Source organism: Thamnophis elegans, chromosome 12, assembly GCF_009769535.1.
Source record: "Thamnophis elegans isolate rThaEle1 chromosome 12, rThaEle1.pri, whole genome shotgun sequence".
NCBI lineage: Eukaryota > Metazoa > Chordata > Lepidosauria > Squamata > Colubridae > Thamnophis > Thamnophis elegans.
In genome coordinates, this window is record NC_045552.1 from 44,543,022 (window position 1) to 44,567,219 (window position 24,198).

Genomic DNA, 24,198 nt, shown 5'->3' on the forward strand with positions numbered 1-24,198 from the left:
TTTAACATTCATTCCTACAACTGCACTAGATTTCATGACAGATTAAAAGTACTCTGTATTAATTCAGAATGACATCTGAATAAACTGCCAAATTTATTATTATTATTTTCTCCCTGCAACTGGATGAATGAGCCTGAATGAGACACCCTTATTTGGGAACAAGCCATTCTAAATAAAGTGCAAGAAACAGTAATTATGTTTGTAAGGAATACCGCTGCTTGTATATCTGCAATATTCCAGAAGGATTAACATAAACTTGGAGATAAGACATTTGTCTGGATACCGATGATAGGAATATGGTTTAGACCTGTCAACTTTAAGATGTGTGGACTTCAATTTCCAGAATTCCCCAACCAGTATGGAGAATTGAAGATGCCAAAGTTGAGAAAGACTAGCCCAGATGGCCAGAAGATTCTATAAATTGGAAAAGAGTGTGAGAAAGTTCCTTTTTTTATTCTTATGCTAATTTACAAGGCTATTTGGACACCGAGCAACCTTAATGGTTATGTGAATTAGAGAGTATTATTATAGAATAATATTATTAACAGGAAGAATTTTGAACTAGTAGTTAAAGTATCGGTAAACTGACTGATGAGCATCCTACTTACCAAATACAAATCCATTCTATACATCCTTTTGATTGAAAACATAACCACTTTCTGCTCAAAGATATGCATACCTTGCAATTCTTCACGATTTATCAGTTCTGAGAAAATGAACACTTATAAAGAAGTATGGATCCGAAGCTGCCTTCAAATCATAGCGTTCTATCTCAAAGTTTTCTATCTCTGTCTGCAAAGATGGCAATCATCATTTCTTATTTCCTTCCAGTCAAGAAAAACTCAGGACTTAAAAGCATTTCATTTATACATGTTTGTTGTTGTTAGTTGCGAAGTCACGTCTGATGCAACCCCATGGACAACATTCCTCCAAGCATCCCTGTCCTCTACCATCCTCTGAAGTCCATTTAAGCTCACGCTGACTGCTTTGGTGACTCCATCCAGCCACCTCATTCTCTGTTGTCCCCTTCTTTTGCCTTCAATCTTTCCCAGCATCAGGCTCTTCTCCAGGGAGTCCTTCCTTCTCATTAGGTAGCCAAAGTATTTGAGTTTCATCTTCAGGATCTGGCCTTCCAAAGAGCAGTCAGGGTTGATCTCCTCTAAGGCTGACCAGTTTGATCACCTTGTAGTCTAAGGGACTTGCACGATCTTTTCCAGCACCATAGTTCAAAGGCCTCAATTATTTGGCGCTCATGTTATATTATACATATTAGGGTAGGAAAACATGGAGAAGAGATGGAAGAAGAAATGCACAAATTGCTACATCAACATCAACTTAGGCCTGACAATGAAGAGGGGTGAGAAAGAAACTCAGGATAACCCAATCTTAGTTCTCTTTGATATAAGACAAGAAACTCCAGCAGGCATTCAAGACTCTGTTATTATATCCTACAACAATAGTTTCAATCTCCTAACTTTGGAAAGAGGAAATAAATCACCAGCAAGGCAAAATACCTGTCCATATTTCATCTATGATTAACATGTTTCCCAAAAATAAAACAGGGTCTTATTTTCTTTTGACCTCTCCCAAAAAGCGCTTGGTCTTATTTTCGGGGAGGTCTTATTATTTTTGAGGTGCAGGAGGTGGCGAGCGTGGTCATCTCATGGCTGCTACTGTGTTGCAATATTTTCAGGGAGGGCTTATTTTGGGGGGTGGGCTTATTTTAGTGCATGTGTTCAAAAGACTGATTGGGCTTGTTATCCGGGAAGGTCTTATTTTGGGGGAAACAGGATATTCAAAAAGAAACATAGGTCTTCCATACGTCAAATGTTGCTTTATAAATGAATAAACAGACCATAATGCTTCTGAAGATGGCAACCATAGTTGCAGGTGTAACATCAGCAAATCTGTTGTCTAGACCACAGTCATTAAACCCTGAAGCTCAACACTGCCCAACATTTATAGTTTCTACTTCTCCTCTATAAGAGAAAAGTTAATATTAGTATTCCCAAGTGGCTGGGAATAGCTCCCCTATGCTTCAATCTGCATGACCACAGCAATGGAGCGAAAACTGCATTTTAGGGCGGGAAGCTAAACCTCGGATGGGGCATGATCTTGGGGAGCATTCACACATTAATCATTTGCAATATCATTTGCAATCGTACTACAAATAGATCTTGGAAAGAAGTCATCCGAGATCAGAGGTCCCATTTCGCACACTGGATCGTAAGTCCTTACTTTATTTTATTTGGTAAACAAGCAGGCATTTGATGAACCAATAGCTGAACATAATCATGGCAGGGTCTATGTATCTGAACAATGCGCTGAGAGTCACTACCCCAACTCAACGCTTCATTCTGGGTCACATGATGCCTGCTCAGATGCCTTCAAGAGTTTGCAAGTATCAATGGAAGTCAACAGGCTGTCAGGGATTCAAATATCACCCCCACAAAAGAAGACTCCAAGGCTAGCAATTCCTCAAAGTTCCATTTTATCAGAGATGTCATATTGGCACATCTGGGAAAACCGGATCTGAGCGTTCCAGGTTTTCCTCACCCAAAAGAAAGTCAAAGACCATCCCCTACACCCACAAGTCCATCACATGGCCCGATCAATGCATCATCCCAACTGGAGACAATTCCCAGTCACTCCTATCCAGGTGCAGGCTGAACGTCCCTGAAAGAAGGATGGGAAAATCAGTGGGGTTGGCAGAGATGGAGAAATGGACCACTTTGATTAAAGATAAGACTTTGCCTAGCTTTTCGAGCAGAATATAGAATAGAATATTCTTTATTGGCCAAGTGTGGTTGGACACACAAGGAATCTGTCTCTGGTGCATTAGTCCTCAGCATGTACAGAAGCAAGAAAGCAATAAATCATAAAGCATAAGATACAATCATAAATCATAAGATACAACCAACAAAGTGACAGTCATGAGATATCAATAGGAGTAGTTAATAGGAAAGATAATACAGTCCTACTACATGGTTAAATGCCTTTAGGCCAGGAGTCAGCAATCTTAAACACTCAGAGCCACAAAGGTCCTAACCGGAAGCCCCGCCCTCCCCATTCAATTCTGGAGCCAACAGGAAGCCTGATTCCCCCCACCATAGAGTCTCCTCCTAGCACGGCATCATTTTTCTTCTTCCTGTCCTTACCAAAAGCCTTTCATTTGTGGAGCTGACCAGCGACAGGGAGCCGCAGCAGAGGGATGAAAGAGCCACATGCGGCTCTTTCTGTGAATTTCTGACCCCTGCCTTAGGCATAACACAGTACTTTGGGAATAATGAGTTTAGCAAAGTGATGACATTTGTGTCTAGATTTTGGCGTGCCATGTCTATATTTTTGTCTATTTGGACACCATTCTTTGTTATAGTTGCTTCTAGTTCAAAGACAGTTGGTTTTTAGGTGTTTGCCTGTACAAAGTTCCTTTTTTTCCACAGCTTTTTCCCATTTTTGTTTGCCCATCCCCAATTTTTCTTTCTCTCTAACCTTCCCTCTTTCCTTTTTAATTCTTTTTGCTTTGCTTTTTTTTGTCTCTCACATTTTTCAAGCAATTTAATAAAGCTTGGAGGTGAGAGGGAAATAGCTCATCTCCAGAGTCTGCTGCCTGGGATTCAGTTATCAAATCTAGAAATTCCCAGCATGATAAGATGATGAAGAAGAAGAAATGGAAAGAAGAAGAGATGATTAGAAGCTGCTTGTAATATAATTCTGCACAAATACAGCTCTTTTAAAAACTATTTCAACTGGTGGCCACCACCACCCCTGATCACCATTTCACTGTAAGTTATATGAGGGAATATATCTTAATTCATCTCCAACTGTAACAGCCAACAACCCAGTTGAACTTTACATTGCATCAGCAAACCTCCCCAAACTTGAAACTAATATTTCTTGTGGATTTATGTTTAGTACCAGCTATGATTTCAGGAAATTTGAATTCCTATTCACTGTCAAAGATGAGAATATTCCCATAAACTATATCCCCGTGATGGCAAACCTATGGCATGTGTACCAGAGGTGGCATGCAGAGCCCTCTCTGTGGGCACGCACGCCATCCCCAGCTACTCTTCTGGTTTCCAGTGCTCACATGCACGCCAGCCAACTGATCTTTGCAGGTGCCAGAGCACTGGAAAATGCCCCCCAAAACGGCAAAGGAACAGGCAGTTTTTCAGGCCATTTTCAGGCTGTTTTTGGGCCCAAAAACAGCCTGAAAATGGCCCAAAAAACAGGCATGCATGCGCTGGCCAACTGGTGTTGGGGTTTTCGATGCTCCAGTGCATTCACACATGCGCACATACATGTATGCACGGGCATTCCTATTTGGGCATTCGGAGCTGAAAAGGTTTGTTATCAATGCCCTATCCTAATATCCAGTGACCTACTAATCTAGAAACGAGGCGTCACAAAAAAAAATATCAATGCCAAGTATTGATTTCAATCCTAAAATAAATCGGGGTACCAAGTTGATAATCTAAAGATGCATTCTTCTCGTACCAAGTCTGTCATGAGCCCATGCACAAAAGAGGCATTGACCAGCTATTGAAAGTTCAATTCAGATTCGTGACGATATTTGCTTTCTCCAAATCAAATAGCATCATCTTAAACAAACATCCCTTTTTTTTTTGATAAGGCTGAATCATTTCCTTTTACACAGGGATATGACTCTGGCATCTGAATTCCTCATAAACTTAATAGTGAAGAGGTTTCTTGTGTTGCACACACAATCTGCCTAAATGCAAATAGTCCTTGCCTTATGACCATAATTGAGTCCAAAACTTCTGTTGTTAAGTGAGACAGTTAAGTGAGGCTTGCCCCGTCTTACGACCTTTCTTGCCAGTTGTTAAGTGACTCACTGCAGTTGTTAAGTTAGTAACGAGGATGTTAAATGAATCTGGCTTCCTCCTTGGCTTGGTTTGTGAGAAGGTCGCAAAAAGGGAATCACATGACCCCGGGACACTGCAACCGTCATAACTATGAGTCATTTGCAAAGTGTCTGAATTTTGATTATGTGACCATGGGGATACTGCAATGGTCGTAAGTGTGAAAAATAGCCAGAAGTCACTTTTTTCAGTGTAACATCAAGCAGTCAGTAAATAAACAATACAATAGCAGAATTGGAAGGGACTTTGGAGGTCTTCTAGTCCAACACGCTGCCTAGGCAGGAAACCCTATACCATTTCAGACAAATGGCTATCTAACATCTTCTTAAAGACTTCCAGAGTTGGGGCATTCACAACTTGTGGAGGCAAGCTGTTCCACTGATTAATTGTTCTAACTGTCAGGAAATTTCTCGTGAGTTCTAAGTTGAAGAGTTATAAGTCAAAGATTACCTCAACTAATATGACAAGTAGCTAAAGGTTATAATGTAGAAACCCAGAAGCTTGCAAACTAAGAACAAAAGAAACAGATGTGGCTTATACTAGCAGTTCTACATCTTAAAGACGTTGGTTATTTCATACATCCAGATTATTTCCAGAGAAAACTTTTTCTGGATCCACCATTAATGCATCAACGATACTACGAGTAGTATAAGGGCCTCGGAATAACTGCAGAAAACAGGAGGATAGTGCCAATTTCAGGATGTTATTATATAAGCCAGCAAAGATTTTTTTTTTTTTACAGTTGTTTCCGTTTCAAGCTAAACTTCAAACATCAACCCCACAGCTTGGTTCAAACATTGGTCATTTAATGTAAAGGCCTAGAAATTCCTGCTCAGCAGCCAAGCACGTTTGACTTGGGGATCAAATGAACGAATAGTAGCTTCTCTCCCCAGTAAGCAGTTAGTATCTTTTGATTAGCCAATGCATGAGCAGGCAGGAAGCTGTAGTTAGAATAAGGGGTAGGAAACACTGACAGAAGAGGCCCTGCATAGGGTGGGTGAGGAATTCATGTCCCCTTTCTGAACTATAACCTCTCAGAGTTACAAAGCAGCGGGAAAAAAGACAGGTAGAAGATTGCAACTCCAGCAAGTTTTAGTTTGCTAAGCGACACATTTGTTAAGTGAGCTTTGTGGCCCATTGTACGATCTTCCTTGGCAGGGTTGTTAAGTGAATCTTTGCCGTTGTTAAGTTGGTCACACGGTTGTTAAGGGAATCTAAGATGTCATGAGCCTAAGACATTGCAATCGTAAATAAATGTGAGTCAGTTGCCAACTGACTTGAATTTTGATCATGTGACCATGAGGATGCAACCACGTGTGAAAAATGTTCATAAGTCACTTTATTTCAGCGATGTTGTCAATTTGAATGGTCACTAAATGAACTGTTGTAAGCCAAGGATTGTAGACTCTAGATAGAGATAAAGATAAAGATAGATAGATAAAATTAAAATAGATTAGATTAAAATAGATTAGATTAGATTAGATTAGATTAGATTAGATTAGATTAGATTAGATTAGATTAGATAGATAGATAGATAGATAGATAGATAGATAGATAGATAGATAGATAGATAGATAGATAGATAGATAGATAGATAGGGAAAGAGTGCAAGAGACAGACAGACAGACAGACAGACAGGATAGATAGATAGATAGATAGATAGATAGATAGATAGATAGATAGATAGATAGATAGATAGATAGATAGATAGATAGATAGATAGGGAAAGAGAGAAAGAGACAGACAGACAGACAGACAGACAGACAGACAGACAGACAGGATAGATAGATAGATAGATAGATAGATAGATAGATAGATAGATAGATAGATAGATAGATAGATAGATAAAGATAGAGGGAGAGAGATAGAATAGAATAGAATAGAGAGAGAGAGACAGACTAGATAGATAGAGAGAGAGAGAGAGAGAGAGAGGGAGAGATAAAATAGAATAGAATAGATGAGAGAGAGAGAGAGAGAGACAGACAGACAGACAGAGAAATAGATGGATGATGGATGGATAGATAGATAGATAGATAGATAGATAGATAGATAGATAGATAGATAGATAGATAGATAGACAGACAGACAGACAGGATAGAGATAGATAGATAGATAGATAGATAGATAGATAGATAGATAGATAGATAGATAGATAGATAGATAGATAGAGAGGGAGAGAGATAGAATAGAATAGAGAGAGAGAGAGACAGATAGATAGATAGATAGATAGATAGATAGATAGATAGATAGATAGATAGATAGGGAGAGAGGGAGAGATAAAATAGAATAGAATAGATGAGAGAGAGAGAGACAGACAGACAGACAGACAGACAGACTGACTGACTGACTGGATAGATAGATAGATAGATAGATAGATAGATAGATAGATAGATAGATAGACAGACAGACAGACAGACAGACAGACAGACAATCAGATAAATAGAGTAATGAATAGAGATAGATAGATAGATAGATAGATAGATAGATAGATAGATAGATAGATAGACAGACAGACAGACAGACAGACAGACAGACACACACAGAGACACACAGAGACACACTCAAACACACACATTCATTCTCCCTCTCTGCACTTTCCTCTTTCATTTTGTTTCATTTCTCTACTTCTGGTTTCTGCTACATTTTTCACTTGTAAGGAAACTTAATAAAAATTCATTGTTTAAAAAAAAAAATAAACTCCGCATTTATAATGAAAACTGTCCCATACATATGAGGATAAGCAAACGTACAATTTCTAAACAACGTCCTAACCACATGTTTTCATCACCCTGGAGAATAAATGCAAGAAAGCACTATATTCGCCAACCCTGCTGGGATTAAATTTAACAATTTCAAATAAAAGCACTAATCTTCAGCATGGATACCCAAATAATGAGACTTCACTACAGTGTTTGCCAAAAATTATGGAGGCAAACAGGCCCTGTTTAAGCATTCAATCATAGAAATATTTCAAAAGTACATACAGCTATAATGGCGAACAGCATGGTAATTACAGTCCTCGGAAAATAGCACTCTGTGGACACACACAAACAGAGAGTGAATAAAATGTGAAGGCTACGATCCTGCAGAAAAAGTTGTTTCAATCTCAGTGACTCCTTTCTGATAAAATGTTACATTCTCTAGCTAAGCAACAAAGGAGCGGAATAAGATTTACAAGAAAACATTGCAGCATGACGCTACTGTGTAATTATCCAGTGGTGGGATTCAAATAATAATTTAACAACCAGTTCTCTGCCCTAATGATTTCTTCCAACAACCAGTTCACCAAACTGCTCAGAAAGTTAACCACCGGTTCTCCCGAAGTGGTGCGAACTGGTTAAATCCCACCATTGGTAATATCTAGCCAAATATTAAAGGTAAGTCACTCTTCCACAACTCTCCCACACACAAAACTGCAGTTGCGAATTGTAAAACTTCCTCTCAAGAGGAACCTTTCAAAACTAGTATCTTAAAAAAAAAAAAAACTTGAAGTGCAATCACAGTTCGAGTCTAACCAGTTTTCAGAGCAGTATTTGGATAAGATCTTTCACGAACGTCTCATGTAAACTGGCACGCATGTAACAGCTCCCTTCTGACTCTTTTTAATTCTAGAAAAAGGAGTTGCGGTATAACGAAAGCTGCCTCCCTTCGCATTTCTGCAACACAAATATTTCGGCATTTCGGCCTAGAAGCCGAAGCGGGTTATTTCCCCTGTGTAAATTTTCCCAACTCACTCCATTAGACATGGGAATTCCAGCAAGAGCCATGGTAGGAATAATCCAATGGCAAGAAAACTGACCAATAATTAAAGAAATTATTGCTGAGCTCACTGCTTATTTTTATAATGAAACTGCTGACTAACTTTAAAAATAAATCCCTCCCTATTCAGGCAGCAATTGATGCACCCAGTATGTTTGTTTAATGAAACCTCTGGTAGTGTCTGGGACCGAGACTGTTAGAATTAACCCACCTAAAAGAGAACAAAAACCATCCTGATTTTTTTTTAAAAAAGCTGTTGCCAAAGTTAAGGAAACTGCCCCTTTTCCGACATCCCTGTGAATGCAGACGTCCTGCATGCTTGCTTGCAAACAAGATTGCATACTGCGTACTTGAGAGACCGCCTCCTGCCAATTACCTCCTTGCGACCTATTAGATCGCACAGATTAGGCCTCCTCCGAGTTCCATCCGCCAGTCAGTGTCGACTGGCAACTACACGGAGGAGAGCCTTTTCAGTAGTAGCTCCGACCCTTTGGAACGATCTCCCCGTGGAGATTCGTACCCTCACCACCCTCCAGACTTTCCACGTAGCCCTCAAGACCTGGCTATCCCGTCAGGCCTGGGGATAAAGATCGTAATCCGTCCCCACCCGAATGATGAATGTTGTGTACTATTTTTACTTATGTATTGTTTTATGTCTTACTGTCTTGTACTCCCCTCCCTATATATTGTAAGCCGCCCTGAGTCCCCTCAGGGAAAAGGGCGGCCTATAAATAATAAAACCATAAACCATAAACAGATTCACCCTAGAGCGTCTTATGGGAATGCAACCAAGGTTGTTTTTCATGATTAACAAACCCTTGAGAGATTGCCCCTGAGGTTGCCTAAGTTTTCCTTAGGCTAGAAACAGTAACCACATCACTTCCCACATCCCCTAAGGACGAGTGAACCCTACTGCAGATAAATCATAGACCTCTAAGTAAGACACACGGTGGTGGCAAGACAAAACCCACTCAGTTCAAGGAAGCAGCCCTGCCAGACTTCCTGATTGCAACATCTGGTTTATCGAACTGACTTTGTTTTGCCAACCTAGCCCTGACGGTGCAGTTAAGGAAACCATGGTTTGGAGCTCGCTGCAATAAGTCCACACTCTGCCTATTGCAGCTTATTCAGCAAACAATGATGTAATGCGCCATATAAGCACCGAGCAAAGATTCTTATCTGGTTTAAATGTTTGGAGCAAACTTCAGGACTTGAAATAGATAAAGGATAAGCGATGGGGCAGAGTTCCTGAAACTAAATCACCAGGATAAGATCACGGCACCTGCAGGATCATAAACACTATTTTAGGTTCAATGGGGGAAAAGGAAAATATGGACATAATAATAATAATAAACAAAATATGCATGGCATATTTTTGAAGGTTTGCAATGGCAAATCAGGGGGGGGGAAAGAGTATATTATTCACCACTTTAGTTCTAACATTTACAGAGCACTATGTTTTCTCTTACAAGAGGCAAGGGATAATAACATCCAGATTACTTCCTATTTTTTTAAATGAAATATTAAGATTATCCTGCAGAGCTGATGAATGAAACATGGATGACATTTTGTTAGTGTCTTGGACTATTTAAAGGGCACATTTCAAGGACAAAGAAAGACACGTGGATGGGAAAAGAATTTTTAAAAGGTGTCAAAAACTAAGAAATAATTCAGAATCTTTTAGCATTCAGGGTACGGAGTTCAAAGCATTTTAAAATATTTCAGAAATCATTTTGAAACCCAAAGATGTTTGTTGGAACACAAGTAGTGATGAAAACTAACGATTTCTTTTTTTTAAGTATAGAAAGGGCTAAACGTAAGTTAATACCCCAAAGAAGGATAGACTTCTTTCTTCCTCTCTCTCCCTCACCCCTCCCCCAAATTTTTGAAGTAAAGTAGACTGATTACTAAAGAACAGCACTAAAAAAAAAACACACATTACAAAAAAAAAAGGAATACCTTGTTTTCCCAAAAATAAGACCTCCCTGGATAGAAAGCCCAATTGGGCTTTTGAGCACATCCGCTAAAATAAGCCCTCCCCGAAAATATTGCAACACAGCAGCAGCCATGAGGTGATCACACTCACCACCTCCTGCACCTCAAAAATAGTAAGATCTCCCCGAAAATAAGGCCAAGCGCTTATTTCGAGGGTCAAAAGAAAATAGGACCCTGCCTTATTTTTGTTGGAAACACAGTAGAAGCAGTCACAAAGAATCTAGTTTTGTTACAGTTCTGTCTATCTTAAGCTTTGCAAGTAGTCCTTGACTTTTGATCACAACCGAAGCCAAACTTCCCACTGCTAAGTAAGGCAGTTGTTAAGCAAATTCCACCCCATTTTACCACCTTTTTTCCACCATCGTTAAGTGAATCACCACAATTTGTTAAGCAAATCTGGCATCTCTCCATTGTGACTTTGCTTGTCTGAAGCCAGCGGGGAAAGTCATGTGATCACAAAAGGTGATCACATGACCTCAGAACATGCAACTGTCACAAATACATGCCAGTTGCCAAGCGTCCAAATTTTGTTCAACGTGACCACTAGGCTGTAACTGTCGTAAATGTGAAAAACAGCCACGAGCCACTTTTTTTCAGTGCCATTGTAACTTTGAAACGGTTGTTAAACGAATGGTTGTAAGTCAAGGACTATCTATATTGCAGGTTGAGAATGTAGGCATGATCATCCTGGATTTTAGGTTCTTGACTGGTACAAGATATTCAGCAACTCAAACAGTGGAAAACATCCTTATCTTTCGAACTGTAGAGCCATTTCTACATTTAGTTCCTGGAAAGGGGAACTGGGTTAAATTTAAAAAGATTTATAAATCCTCCGTGCCTGGGACCCATCTCCTCATCTAGGGTGAGGAGAATTCCAGCAGAAACTGAATAGAATAGCATAACAGAGTTGGAAGGGACCTTTGAGGTTTTCTAGTGCTTCTAGTGATGAAGCACCCACAATTTATGGTGGAAAGCTGTTCCACTGGTTAGTTGTTCTCACTGTTACGATGTTTCTCCTTATTTCTATGTTGAATCTCCCCTTGATCAGTTTCCATCCATTGTTCCTTGTCTGGCCTTCGGGTGCTTTGGAAAAATAGGTTTCCCCCCTTCCTCCTCTCTGTGACAGCCCCTCAAATATCGGAACACTGCTATCCCTGGTCCTTAACAAAATGTGAACCGGAAGCATCTGGTAACAGTTCAAAGCTAGGTTTATTTTGGAGGGAGGACCTGACAAGACAGGGAAGGGACAAGCAAAGATAACTAAGAGCAGAAAGACTCTAAACCACGGATGTCCACAATCTTGGCAACATTACGAACTGTGGACTTCTGGTTGGGGAATTCTGGGAGTTGAAGTCCACAAGTCTGAAAGGAGGGATTTCCCCTGATCTAAAAAAAAAAAGAAGGAAAGTGACAGGGGGAAAAAAAGAAAACAGAAGTTCTTGGAGACCCAAGTCGTAGAGGACCAAAAGGCAAAAATGAGGAAGGAAAGAGAAGGTGGCCAAGAAGAATTATTTTTTTTAAAAAAGAGGATTAGATTGGCGGATGCTGTTAGAAAGAAGTTTTACATATGGAAAATAAAATTAAAGTTCAGTTCTCATAGAATTAAAGGGGGGAATGTTCATTAGGGCAGCCTCCCTTCTCCAAGCAGGCGCTCCTGCCTTGAATTCACAACAAGACGGAAGTTAAGGAATGGAGAACAAGGAGAAAGAAGACTGACTATGTAAACTTGACGACCTGCAGTTCAGCGGTTCAAATCCCTAGTATAGTATAGGTCTCCTGCGTGAGCAGGGGGTTGGATTAGATGACCTGCAAATTCCCTTCCAACTCTGTTACTGTTAGTTCATGAGAGCAAAGCCCGGCTGGGGATTAGAGGCACTGATGTCCCGCACCTTCTCCAACTCGCAGCCCGTAGAATGACTGGGCTAAATAACCAGGAGGGAAGGAAAGGGGTATCAAGAATCCCGACGGCCTCGCTGGGAGTAGGGGTGGGGTGGGGATGATGGGGCCACAGATCCCCTGGACAAACAACCAAACTAGCGTCGGGGACACTCTATAGATAGATGATAGATAGATAGATAGATAGATAGATAGATAGATAGATAGATAGATAGATAGATAGATAGATAGATAGATAGAATAGAATAGAATAGAATAGAATAGAATAGAATAGAATAGATGAGAGGGAGAGAAAGAAAGAGAGACAGACAGACAGACAGACAGACAGAGACAGACGGATAGATACGCCGGCTGGGCATCGGAGCACCCCGCATCCCTGGCGGAGGATGCGGCGCTCGGAAAAAGTCCCGGGGAAAGAATTTAGATCCCGGACCTTATTTTATTTTTCATTTTTGATGTTTGTTTTAAAAAAATAAAAATTTTTAATTTTAATTTTGGGGGGGGTTCCCGGGGAATAAGTCAGTAAAAGTTCGGAGGGGGTGTGTTAATGAATAGAGATCCCTCCCTCCCCCCCAAAAAACCAAAGGAGGAGAAAGAGGAGGAGGAGACGAGAGGGCAGGGGGCTGCCAAGGGAAGCGCCCCCATCTCAGCACCATGAGGGGGCGGGGGGGAGAGCCCGACTCGGACCCTCCCCCCAGCCCGTCGGCCGCCCCCTCCCCTCCAAAAAAAACTTTACCCGGGCCGCCCTCCTCCCCGGCGCTCACCTCGCCGCCCGGACTGCTGCTGCTACTGCCGGTGCCACCTCCTCCTCCTCCTCCTCCGGCGGCGGCGGCGGCGATCTCGGGCAGGTCGGCGGCGGGGATGGAGGCGGGCGGCGGCGGAGGAGGAGGCGGCGGCGGAGGCGGAGGGCAGAAGGGCTCAGGCGGCGGCTCCTCCGCGCCCTCGGGCGGCGCAAAGGGCACCATGGCGCCGCCTCCGCCGGCGCGCTCCTGCCACTCGGGGGCCCTGCCTTGCGCCCGGCTGCCTCCGCCGAGCCGGGGCGGCCGCTCATGCTCGACCCTCCCCGGGCGGAGGGGACGGAAGGACGGCGCGGAGCGAAGAGAGAGAGAGAGGCCGGCTGGCGACCGGGGCTAGGCAGCAGGCGCTCCGGCGAGGCGCATGGCTTGGCTTGGCTGGGGAGGCGGGGAGGCTGCGTTGCTGCTGCTGCTGCCGCGGCGGCGGCGACCCGGCGAGCGGGGGCGGCACTGCGCGGCGCCGGCCTCGAGGGTGGGAGGGGGGTGGGAGAGGGGGGGCGGACCAGGGCGGCGCCTGGAACTGGGGAGGGGGCGCCCGTGACGTCAGCGGCCAGGGGAGAATCCTCCCTCTCTCTCTCTCTCTTTCTCTCTCGCTCTCTCTGCCCCCTCCCTGGTCGGAGGGAACCGGCGGGGAAGGGGTTAAAGCTGGGGAAGGACCCCCGGGGAGGCGTGACGTCAGCGGTTGCGTGGACACCGAGAGGGGGGTGACGTCGGTGCCGATGACGTGAGCGCAGCCCGAACAAAGGAAGGAGGGAGGGAAGGCGGGGGGGGCGTGGAGGGAGGGAAGGGAGGAGGGAGAGATTGGGGGGGGGGAAGCCCAGGTGGCAAAGGCGCCAGGCGGGGAATGGGGGGCCTTGGGCGGAGGGGAGGGCAAGGAAGGTGCCAAGGACTGGCGATAGCAAAAGCGCCCGGCCGAGTGGCTCTGTCTGCAACCTGCCTGCTGGGAGCGAAGAGGTGCCCGGGCAGGCAGGGCGTGTCGGCTCCCTTTGATCCCGCACCCTTGGACTGCGGTGCAATGATTGCGGGGACGAGATGGCGGGGTAGAAAGACAGAGGTCAGATCGGGCAGGAGATAGCAGGCGCCCCCTTCCAGATCTGCAGCCTGCCTTCTTCTCTTCCCTGTCCTATCCTCCCCTTCCCTTCCCTGTCCGTCCCTTTCCTGTCCTTCCCTCTCCTGTCCTCTCTTTCCATTCCCTTCCTTGTACTTCCCTTCCCTATCTTGTCCTACCATTCCCCTCCCTGTCCTTCCCTCTCCTGTCCTATCTTTCCCCTCCCTGTCCTTTCCCTTCTTCCCTTTCCATTTGTTTGTTCCATTTCTATGGCTGCTTATCTCAATCCATGACTTTGGGAAGCTTACAGTTCAGAAACACTACAATCAAAAACTTTTTTAGAAAATAAAACCAGTGAAAACAGTAAAACCAGATGACCTCCCTTGACCCTTAAAGCCTCTGAGAAGGGCAGTGCGTGTCCTGATGCAGCTGGCCTCTCCTTTATCCCTGGACCATCCTGCTGCCCCTCCTTTAAAACCAAGACCAAACCTCAAGACCTGGTTACGCCAGTAAAATAATATTTTTCCCCCAGGGAAAACAACGATGACATGGATGAAAATGTGCCCTTTACACACACACTTTATTTTTGTTCAGCTCTTAATATTTAGGGCAGCCTATAATCAGAATGAAATTGTGATACAAATCTGAAGTTTTAGCCACATAGCATTTCTGATTAATGGAATGGACTGCCTTAATTCTGATCACAGACTCGTCGGTATGATAGAGGAAGCAATTTCTGTTAGGAAATGTGGAAAAGAAATGGATGCTTCCAATATAGGTGGTTAGTTGTTGTTGTTGTTGTTGTTGTTGTTGTTTTAAACCTGACAGATCTGTAGCATTTCCAATAGCTCAGAGCATTTTATACCTGTGTGCTCTCATGACAGGCAAACTCATAATCTCTGGTTTATAAATTATCCCAGCCAAGGTCATATCCTCCTCCTCCTCCTCCTCCTCCTCCTCATCATCATTTAAACATGAAACTCAGTCAACTGAACATTTAAAAATGTGTCACAAATACCATTGACTGGTGCTAATGGTTAATATGGGTTGCTGCCAGCATCCTAGGTATCAACCAAGTATCGTCCTAAAATTGTTGCTGTTGTTGTTGTTGTTGTTGTTAATCATTGCAGTCAGCCAGATATTCAGGCTGAGTTTGGCATTTTTGTCTACCTATCGAGTCCTTACCAAGGACCAGGGATGGGCAAATCTGCAGGTTTGATGATGTTACAGATATCATCGCAGGATGGAAGCAGTTCCAAGTAAAGCCGCCTCCTGCAATTGACTGATGGCAAATTTGTCAGTGCCTATTATTATTATATACTTTATTCATTAAACATGAAACTCAGTCAACTGAACATTTAAAAAGGTATCACAAATATTATTTACTGGCATTAATGGTTGATATGGGTTGCTGCCAGCATCTTAGGTATCGACCATGGTTGTTGTTGTTGTTGTTGTTGTTGGTGGTGGTAGTAGTAGTAGTAGTAGTAGTAGTAGTAGTCATTGTACATCATATATACAATGAAATTTGTTTAACCTCTACTGGTGCAATCCATAACAGAAAATACAGGACAACATGAACAGCATACAGAACAATCCCCATACAAGTAATTGGGGAATAAAAAAACATGTTAAAATAAAAGAAATCCACATTCTAGCTCATTGGCATGTACAAATTCAACCCTTCTCTAGCAAAAAGTAACTACTAGTGTATTCCACTAATCTAGAATTATTTTAGAAAAGTATGTTTCTAAACTGCAATTAGAAGAAGAAACACCGGTGGCCCAAACAATTGCACTAGTTAGACAAAGCCTACTGTGACTCATGAGGAAAGCTATGGCAAATCTAGAGAGCATACTAAAAAGCAGAGACATCTCTCTGCCAACAAACGTGTGTCTAGTTAAGGCTATGGTTTTCCCGGTTACAATGGATGGCTATGAAAGTTGGACCATAAGAAAGGCTGAGAGCCAAAGAATGGAGGCCTTTGAACTATGGTGCTGGAGAAGATTCCTGTGAGTCCCTTGGGCTGCAAGGCAATCAAACCTGTCAGTCCTAGAGGAGATCAACCCTGGCTGCTCTTTAGAAGGCCAGATCCTGAAGAGGAAACTCAACTACTTTGGCCACCTAATGAGAAGGAAGGACTCCCTGGAGAAGAGCCTCATGCTGGGAACGATTGAGGGCAAAAGAAGAAGGGGATGGCAGAGAATGAAGTGGCTGGATGGAATCACCCAAGCAGTTTAAATGGACTGGATGGTGTAGAATGGAAGGATTTCATCCAGTCAGAGCTGAAGAAGCTTCTCGGATGAGAAGTGAAATGTCTTCAAAGAAAAACCAGTCCCAGTTGCCTCTTGAAAAAGCACCTTTGGGACAACCATGACCTGGATGACTGGGAATCTCCATAGACGTTGAGAGAGCTAGGTATATCTAACTATCAAAGAGAAGGATTAGGAGATAATTCTCTTCTAGTACTTGAGAAGCTGTCATAGAGAAGAATGGATTGATTTGTTCTCCAAAGCACCAGAGGGCAGGACAAGAAGGAATGAGTGGAAGCTTGTTCAAGAGAGATCCAATCTAGAAGTAAGGAGAAATATTCTGAGAGAACAATGGAATAACCTGAGTTCTTAGATGCTCCATTGCTTGAGGGCCTCAAAAATAGACTGGACAACCATTTGACTGGGAATGTATAAGGTCTCCTGCCTTGAGCAGGGGATTGGACTAGAAGACCTCCAAGGTCCCTTCCAGCCCTATGGTTCTATATTCTATTCTGAATTCTCCCTTTTTCCCACAGGGCAAATCTGTGCTGGCAATTCAATCTTAAAAGGAAGAGTTCTTTGCCCATTGTCTTTATCATCTCCCCTCTGCACAATAATTATTATGAAGATTCCAATGCTTAAATAAAATTCATGTGTCACAATATCTATAATAAACTATAAATTACTTCAGTTGACCGGAATACAGATTGTGTATCCGTGTGTGCCTTCTGGCTCCAACAAATATAACTTATACTTTTATATCAAGTTTTAACCAATTGAGGCATATCGGTTGACACCACTTAGGGGAGCTGAGTCTATTCCTGTTGCTGGTTGCTAGAATTGTTATCGTAAAGCAGGGGAAAATTTAAATGTATCTTTCACCAGTTAGTGGCATTTAAAGTGTAGAAAATTGCTCTGCCTAAAAACAACCAAGATTATTTAAAATGAGAGTGAGTAGGCTGGGGTATTTAAGGTACTTCGAGAACACAGTTCTTCATTCAAATCAGCTCTCCAATACAGGTAGCTCTCTCACAACTGAGCAACCCATTTCTGTTGCAAAGCGAGATAGCCGTTGTCAGTTTTGCCCCCTTTTACGACCTTTTTATCATAGTTGTTAAGTGAATCACTGCAGTTGTTAAATTAGTAACACGGTTGTTAAGCGAACCTGGTATCCCCATTGCCTTTGCTTGTCAGAAGGTCTCAGAAGTGTGATTCCCTGACCCCCAGGCACTGCAACTGTTACTGGTCAGTTGCCAAGCCTCCAAATTTTGATCACATGACCACGGAGATGCTGCAACGGTCGTAAGTGTGAAAAAGGGCCATCAGTCAATTGGTTCAGTAGCTTCGAACGGTCACAGTTCGAAAAGAACAGTAGTAAATCGAGGACTACCTATTATTGAAGCATTCTGGGTTATCAGAGAGAGGTAGGTGTGTGTGGTGTTTGGGGAAGGAAGAGGGATTGTAGGCTACAATCAAATCAATAAACACTATGAAAGGTGTTACTTGGAGTTCTGATTATCATTCATTAGCTGAATTAACTATGCTTTTTCTAACAATCTTTTTGCAAACGTCATTCTGAATAGAAGTACTGAATAGAATTATACAAAGTGTTTGTATTTCTGCTTAAGATCATATGTGTGTTCTTAGGTGTGTGTGTGTGTGTGCGCGCGCACTTTGTGTGTGTGTGTGTGTGTGTGTAGACATGCCCTTATTTTAACATGAAGGATTATTTGCCTTTCCTTTTTTCCATTTGTTTTTCTTGATAAAAGTTTTCAGTGCTTGTTTTTATGTCTCTGTGTACCCAAACTACTTTTTTTTAAAAATAATAATAAAAAAAAAAAGATGGAGAGTGCCATTCAAAACAGGTACACAAAAATCTTGAAATTCCTGGGGTTAAAGTTGTTTTAACTTAAAAGAAAATTTAAAACGAAAGAAAGAAGCTGTGTACTTTTTCTGACTGCTATGAAACTGTTCATATTGATACTGAAATAAAGTCTCTTGTGTCTGTTGTGTTATCTTACGCTGAGCAACTTAATATTTGGCGACTCAGATTAACAATCCCCATTTTAAAAGGCTTTACATTTTTTTTAAAAAATCCAAAGATTTAACACCACGCTTAATTCCTCAGTGGATCTGGTAGTACAGATTATAGAATGTCTGTCTGTCAAAGACGCCCAGCATTATTTATTACTTGAACAGGTGGCTGGAGTATGGAGAACAGAAAATTGTTCATCTGGTACATGTGGGTTGTACGTTTGATTAAATGACTTACAAAACTTCCTGGAAGAAACAGAGGCAGCATTTTTATCAAAAGTCTCTCTCTCTTTCTCTCTCTCTCTCTCCCTCCCTCTCCCACCTCCTTCTTTCTGTTTCTCTCTTTTTCTATTTGTTTCTTTTCCTTTTTTCTCTCTTCTTTTTTCTATTTCTCTCTTTATCTTTCTATTTCTCTCTTTCACTTTGTTTTTCTCTCTCTCTTCTTGCTCTGCCTTTCTATTTCTGCCTTTCTTTCTCTATTTCTTTTTCCCTTTTCTTGTTCTCTTTTTTCTCTCTGTGTGTGTTTCTGTGTTTCTTTTTCTCTTTTTCCTTTCCATTCTCTCTCTTTCCCCTTTTCTTTCTCTGTTTCTTTCTCTCTCTTTCTTTTTCTCTTTTTATTTCTGTTTCGCACTGTATGTTTGTGTCTCTCTCTCCCCCTTTCTCTTCCTCTGTTTCTCTCTGCTTCTTCTTTTCTCCTTTTCCTTTTCTCTTTTCCTCTTCCTTTCTGTTTTTCTTTCTCTTTTTCTCTTTCTCGCTCTCTTTTTCACTCTGTTCTCTTCCTTTCTCTTTCTCTGTGTTTCTCTCTCTCTCTCTCTCTCTCTCTCCTTTTCTCTTTCTATCTCTCCCTCTTTTCTTTGTCTGTCTGTTTGTCTCTCTGTGTGTGTGTCTCTCTCTCTGTCTCTCTCTTTGGTGATTGCCTGATTTAGTCCCTGACACTTTCTTGGCGTGATTTTGGAAGTGGTTCACTTTGCTTTCCTCTTCCTAGATCTGAAAGAGAGGGACTGGCCCAAGATCACCCAATTGGCTTCCTGCCCAAGGTGGGAGTAATGTGGAATGCCTGGTCCCAATTACTACCCCAAAGTCCTAGCACGTGGAAACAACTTATACATGATTTCTGGTACTTGTTCTAGAGTAGCAGAGCTCTATCTTCTGTTGAGAAATTGTCCCTTCAGATGAGTTTTTCCTCCTAATTAACCTGAATGTGTGTTAACACCTTCAGATGCTCATGGAGGACGATAAGAAACGGAGCTGCTGGGACTGTTAATTATCAATTATCCCTCCCCCCTCCACTTCTTTGTGTAAGGTTGGCAAGAAGGAAGGAACAATCTGGTCCACCACATGGCGGAGGAGAAGATTCGTTCTCTCTTTTTGTTCAAAGTCGGCGCTCGTATTTGTAAATCTGGGTACAAACTACAGGCTGTTGTAGTGTTGTTGATCCGAATATATTGGGAAGAACTACATGTTTTATTCAACTAACATTAATACACCGTAACACACTGCTATACAGTTCCAAATTGTGGGTGTTAAGAATTGCAGATACACAGCCATATTGTGAATGGCGAGATTTTGTTTTTCCCTTAAGATAACGCATAGGGTTTGTAATGGAAGCCTGAAAATGTACTCTTTCGGAACTGTGGCATTTATGCAAATAGCTCATTGAGTCGCACCGTAACCAAGTCATCTTCTTAGCAAGAACACGAAAAAGCTCCTTCAACCACATTTTCCCAATTTCTACCAGTCTCTCTTTCGACTGCATTTCACTTTGGATTCAAATTTATGGCATCTTCCTCCTTTCTCTAACGTTCATGAACATGCACGCTCGAGTGCTCTGCAGAAAGAAACATGTCACTAGCTACCCAATTTATCACCTTGCACGTTCTTAATTTTATTGATCGCACACAGGTAGTCCTCAAGTTCATTTAGTTGAGGACTGTATTTATTGTCTGGCATTTGCTTTTGATACCAGCATCTAAGATTTATCCATGTATGGGTCTATGTGTGTCTATATCATCTATATCTACATCTATGTCTGCCTGCCTGTCTATCGTCTGCCTGTCTGTCTGTGTCTGTCTGTCTGTCTGTCTATCTACAGTTATCTATCTATCCATCTGCCTATCTATCATCTGTCTGTCTGTCTATCTATCTACAGGTATTTATCTATCCATCCATCTGTCTGTCTGTCTATCATCTATCTATCTATCTATCTATCTATCTATCTATCTATCTATCTATCTATCTATCTATCTATCTATCTATCATCTTATCTAATTTATTTATCTATGTATCTAAGGTATGTATATATCTTTATCATGTATCTTTCTGTCTATCTATCTATCTAAAGGTATTTATTTAGCAATCCATCCATCCGTCCGTCTGTCTATCATCTATCTGTCTGTCTGTCTGTCTGTCTGTCTATCTATCTATCTATCTATCTATCTATCTATCTATCTATCTATCTATCTACCTACCTATCTATCTACCTATCTATCTATCATCTATCTATCTATCATCTATCTATCATCTATCTATCTATCTATCTATCTATCTATCTATCTATCTATCTATCATCTATCTATCATCTATCTATCTATCTACAGGTATTTATTTAGCAATCCATCCATCCGTCCGTCTGTCTATCAGCTGTCTGTCTGTCTGTCTGTCTGTCTGTCTATCTATCTATCTATCTATCTATCTATCTATCTATCTATCTATCTACCTATCTATCTATCTACCTATCTATCTATCATCTATCTATCTATCATCTATCTATCTATCTATCTATCTATCTATCTATCTATCATCTATCTATCTATCTACAGGTATTTATTTAGCAATCCATCCATCCGTCCGTCCGTCTGTCTATCAGCTGTCTGTCTGTCTGTCTGTCTGTCTATCTATCTATCTATCTATCTATCTATCTATCTATCTATCTATCATCTATCTATCTATCTACAGGTATTTATTTATCCATCCTTCCGTCCATCTGTCTGTCTGTCTGTCTATCTATCTATCATCATATCTATCTTATCTATCTTATTTATTTATCTATGTATCTAATGTATGTATATATATTTATCATGTGTCTGTCTGTCTGTCTGTCTGTCTATCTATCTATCTCTCTCTCTACCTACCTACCTACCTACCTACCATCCATCCATCCATCCATCCATCCATCCAACCATCCATCCATCTTTATTTCTGACTTGAGGCTCTTCAATTTTGTGCGCTCTTTTTCCCCAATGCACTTCATTAACCACCTTGCATTCAACTCCAAGCATCAATATTTTAACAATGATCCTTTCCTGTCACTAGATATTTATAGACATCACATGTACACCCAAAATTTCCGCTATTAAAAAAAGTTATCACAAACTCTTCAGCTCTAAGGCTTCAGCAATTCATCATTATCCTTTCCCCCCACCCCACCCCCAGGATAAATGTCCATTTTGGGGGCATTTATTCTTGTCTTTCTCCAGAAAGGTAATCCTAATTTTTGTGGCCAGTTGTAATATCAACTCAATGATAATTTCTATGTTATTGGTTTATTTGGCCATGATTCAATCATTGGCATTCACATGATAATCACTCAGTTGATACTTGTTTTTCTTCAAATAGCTGGTGATTTTTTTGCTTATATATCTTTTGAGATCTCTGAGGGTTTCCTTTTGAAAATAATCAAGAGTTAACAACAGGGTAGCCAATTATCCCTCTGTAGTGTGGTTAACACATAACAGAATAATAGAGTTGGAAGGGACCTAGTCCAACCCCCTGCTCAAGCATGAGACCTTAGACCACTCCAGATAAGCGGCTGTTTTGGAATGGTTGATTTGTAAATGACTGGCAGTGAATCTTGGAGTCTTAGTGGACAACCAGCTAAAGATGAGACGGCAGTTTGCAGCTGCAGCCAAAAAGGCCAATGCAATCCTAAATTGCATTAACAGAGGGATACAATCTCGTTTTATATCCATTTCCTATTATTTATTCGCTACAGTCTATTTCATATTTTTACCCTGTCAAAAGTATATAAAGGTTGTTATGTATAGAATGGAGAAAAAAGATTTATGAAATTATAAAACCCAGCCTGAAGATGGTGAGTGAGACCTCGCTGAAACATTGCCAATGTTCAATCTTACACAGGAAAAGACCCGAATACAACATTATATATGTGTGTGTGTGTGTGTGTGTGTGTGTAATAAAATAAATAAAATAAATAAAATAAATAAAATAAATAAAATAAATAAAATAAATAAAATAAATAAAATAAATAAAATAAATAAAATAATAAATAAAATAATAAATAAAATAAATAAAAAGTAAAGTAAAGTAAAATAAATGAAATGAAATTATAATAGAATAGAATAGAGTAGGGAATGGAAGTGGGAGTGGGAGTGGGAATACGAATAGGAATAGGAATAGGAATAGGAATAGAGCAGGCTCGAATAGGAATAGAGTAGAGTAGAATAGAATAGAATTGAATAGATAGAGTAGAGTAGAACAGAACAGAACAGGACAGAACAGAACCGAATATAAGAAAGAAAGTATACAAGGAAACAAACTCAGAGGACAAACTTGATGGATTGTTTTTTTTTAACCATCAGTTTTCTATTTTTCTATGTCACTACTCACAATTAAGCCCTTGGGTAATCAGGAGATCCAGATAGTTCCAATGGATATAAAGATTTAATTGCAAGCTTGAGCTCTCTACAAGAATCTGAGCTACTAATGGGTCCAAGCAAATTGGCAGAAGATAAGCCGTCACGGGAATTCAAAGTGGGCTGCACTTACCACTCTGCAGGCTCAAAGGGACTCAAGACTGATGACACCTTTGACCTCTCTCTCAGTCTCAGCCTGGTCCTCTCCTACATCCATACAGGGACTGGGGACAACTCTTCTAACAGCTGGCAAAAAAATAATAACCAAGCAGTTGAATCTCACAGCCTTGACTGATGCCTTTTTGATGCAGGACTGCAGGACATTAATTTTAAAAATGTGGAAAAAGAAAACGTTATTTTGATTGCACGAGCAAAAACTGGGGCTGCTGGGCAGTGCTGGGGTTCAAAATCTTTTACTACCAGTTCTGTGGTAGAGGAGCTTGGTGGGAGTGGCATGGCTTGGTGGGCATGGCAGGGGAAGGACACTGTAAAATCTCCATTCCCTCCCCACTCCAGGGGAAGGACACTGCAAAATCCCCATCCCCTCCCGATCAACTGGGACTTGGGAGGCAGAGAAGAGATGGGGGCGGAGCCAGACAGAGGAGGTATTTGCCAGTTCTCCGAACTACTCAAAATTTCCGCTACCGGTTCTCCAGAACCTGTCAGAACCTGCTGAATACCACCTCTGCTGCTGGAGGTTAGAAATCAGACAGATTTCTCCAGCTAACATGATTTCACAGCATTCATTCATATGCATAATTTACTGCCACCGCATTTCTTTTTAATCGTGAGGGCCACTTTCAAATGTTCTGCTCAGCTCCCCAAGAGGCCCAATCGCATTCATCAATTCTTTATCTGGGCTACATTTTTTAGCTGCATCAG

At 41.5% G+C, this 24,198-nt stretch overlaps 1 protein-coding gene across 2 annotated transcripts in view; it reads right to left on the minus strand.

The window, feature by feature from the left end:
- The window catches only part of RPS6KA6 (ribosomal protein S6 kinase A6), a 67,171-nt gene extending 53,408 nt beyond the window's left edge, over positions 1-13,763 (minus strand). For both annotated transcript variants that reach the window (XM_032227572.1, XM_032227573.1), the window contains exon 1: positions 13,301-13,763. In XM_032227572.1, coding sequence (XP_032083463.1) covers positions 13,301-13,501 — 201 coding nt within the window. In that variant the 5' untranslated portion in view covers positions 13,502-13,763. The remainder of the gene's footprint in view (positions 1-13,300) is intronic.
- Positions 13,764-24,198: the final 10,435 nt, after the last annotated feature.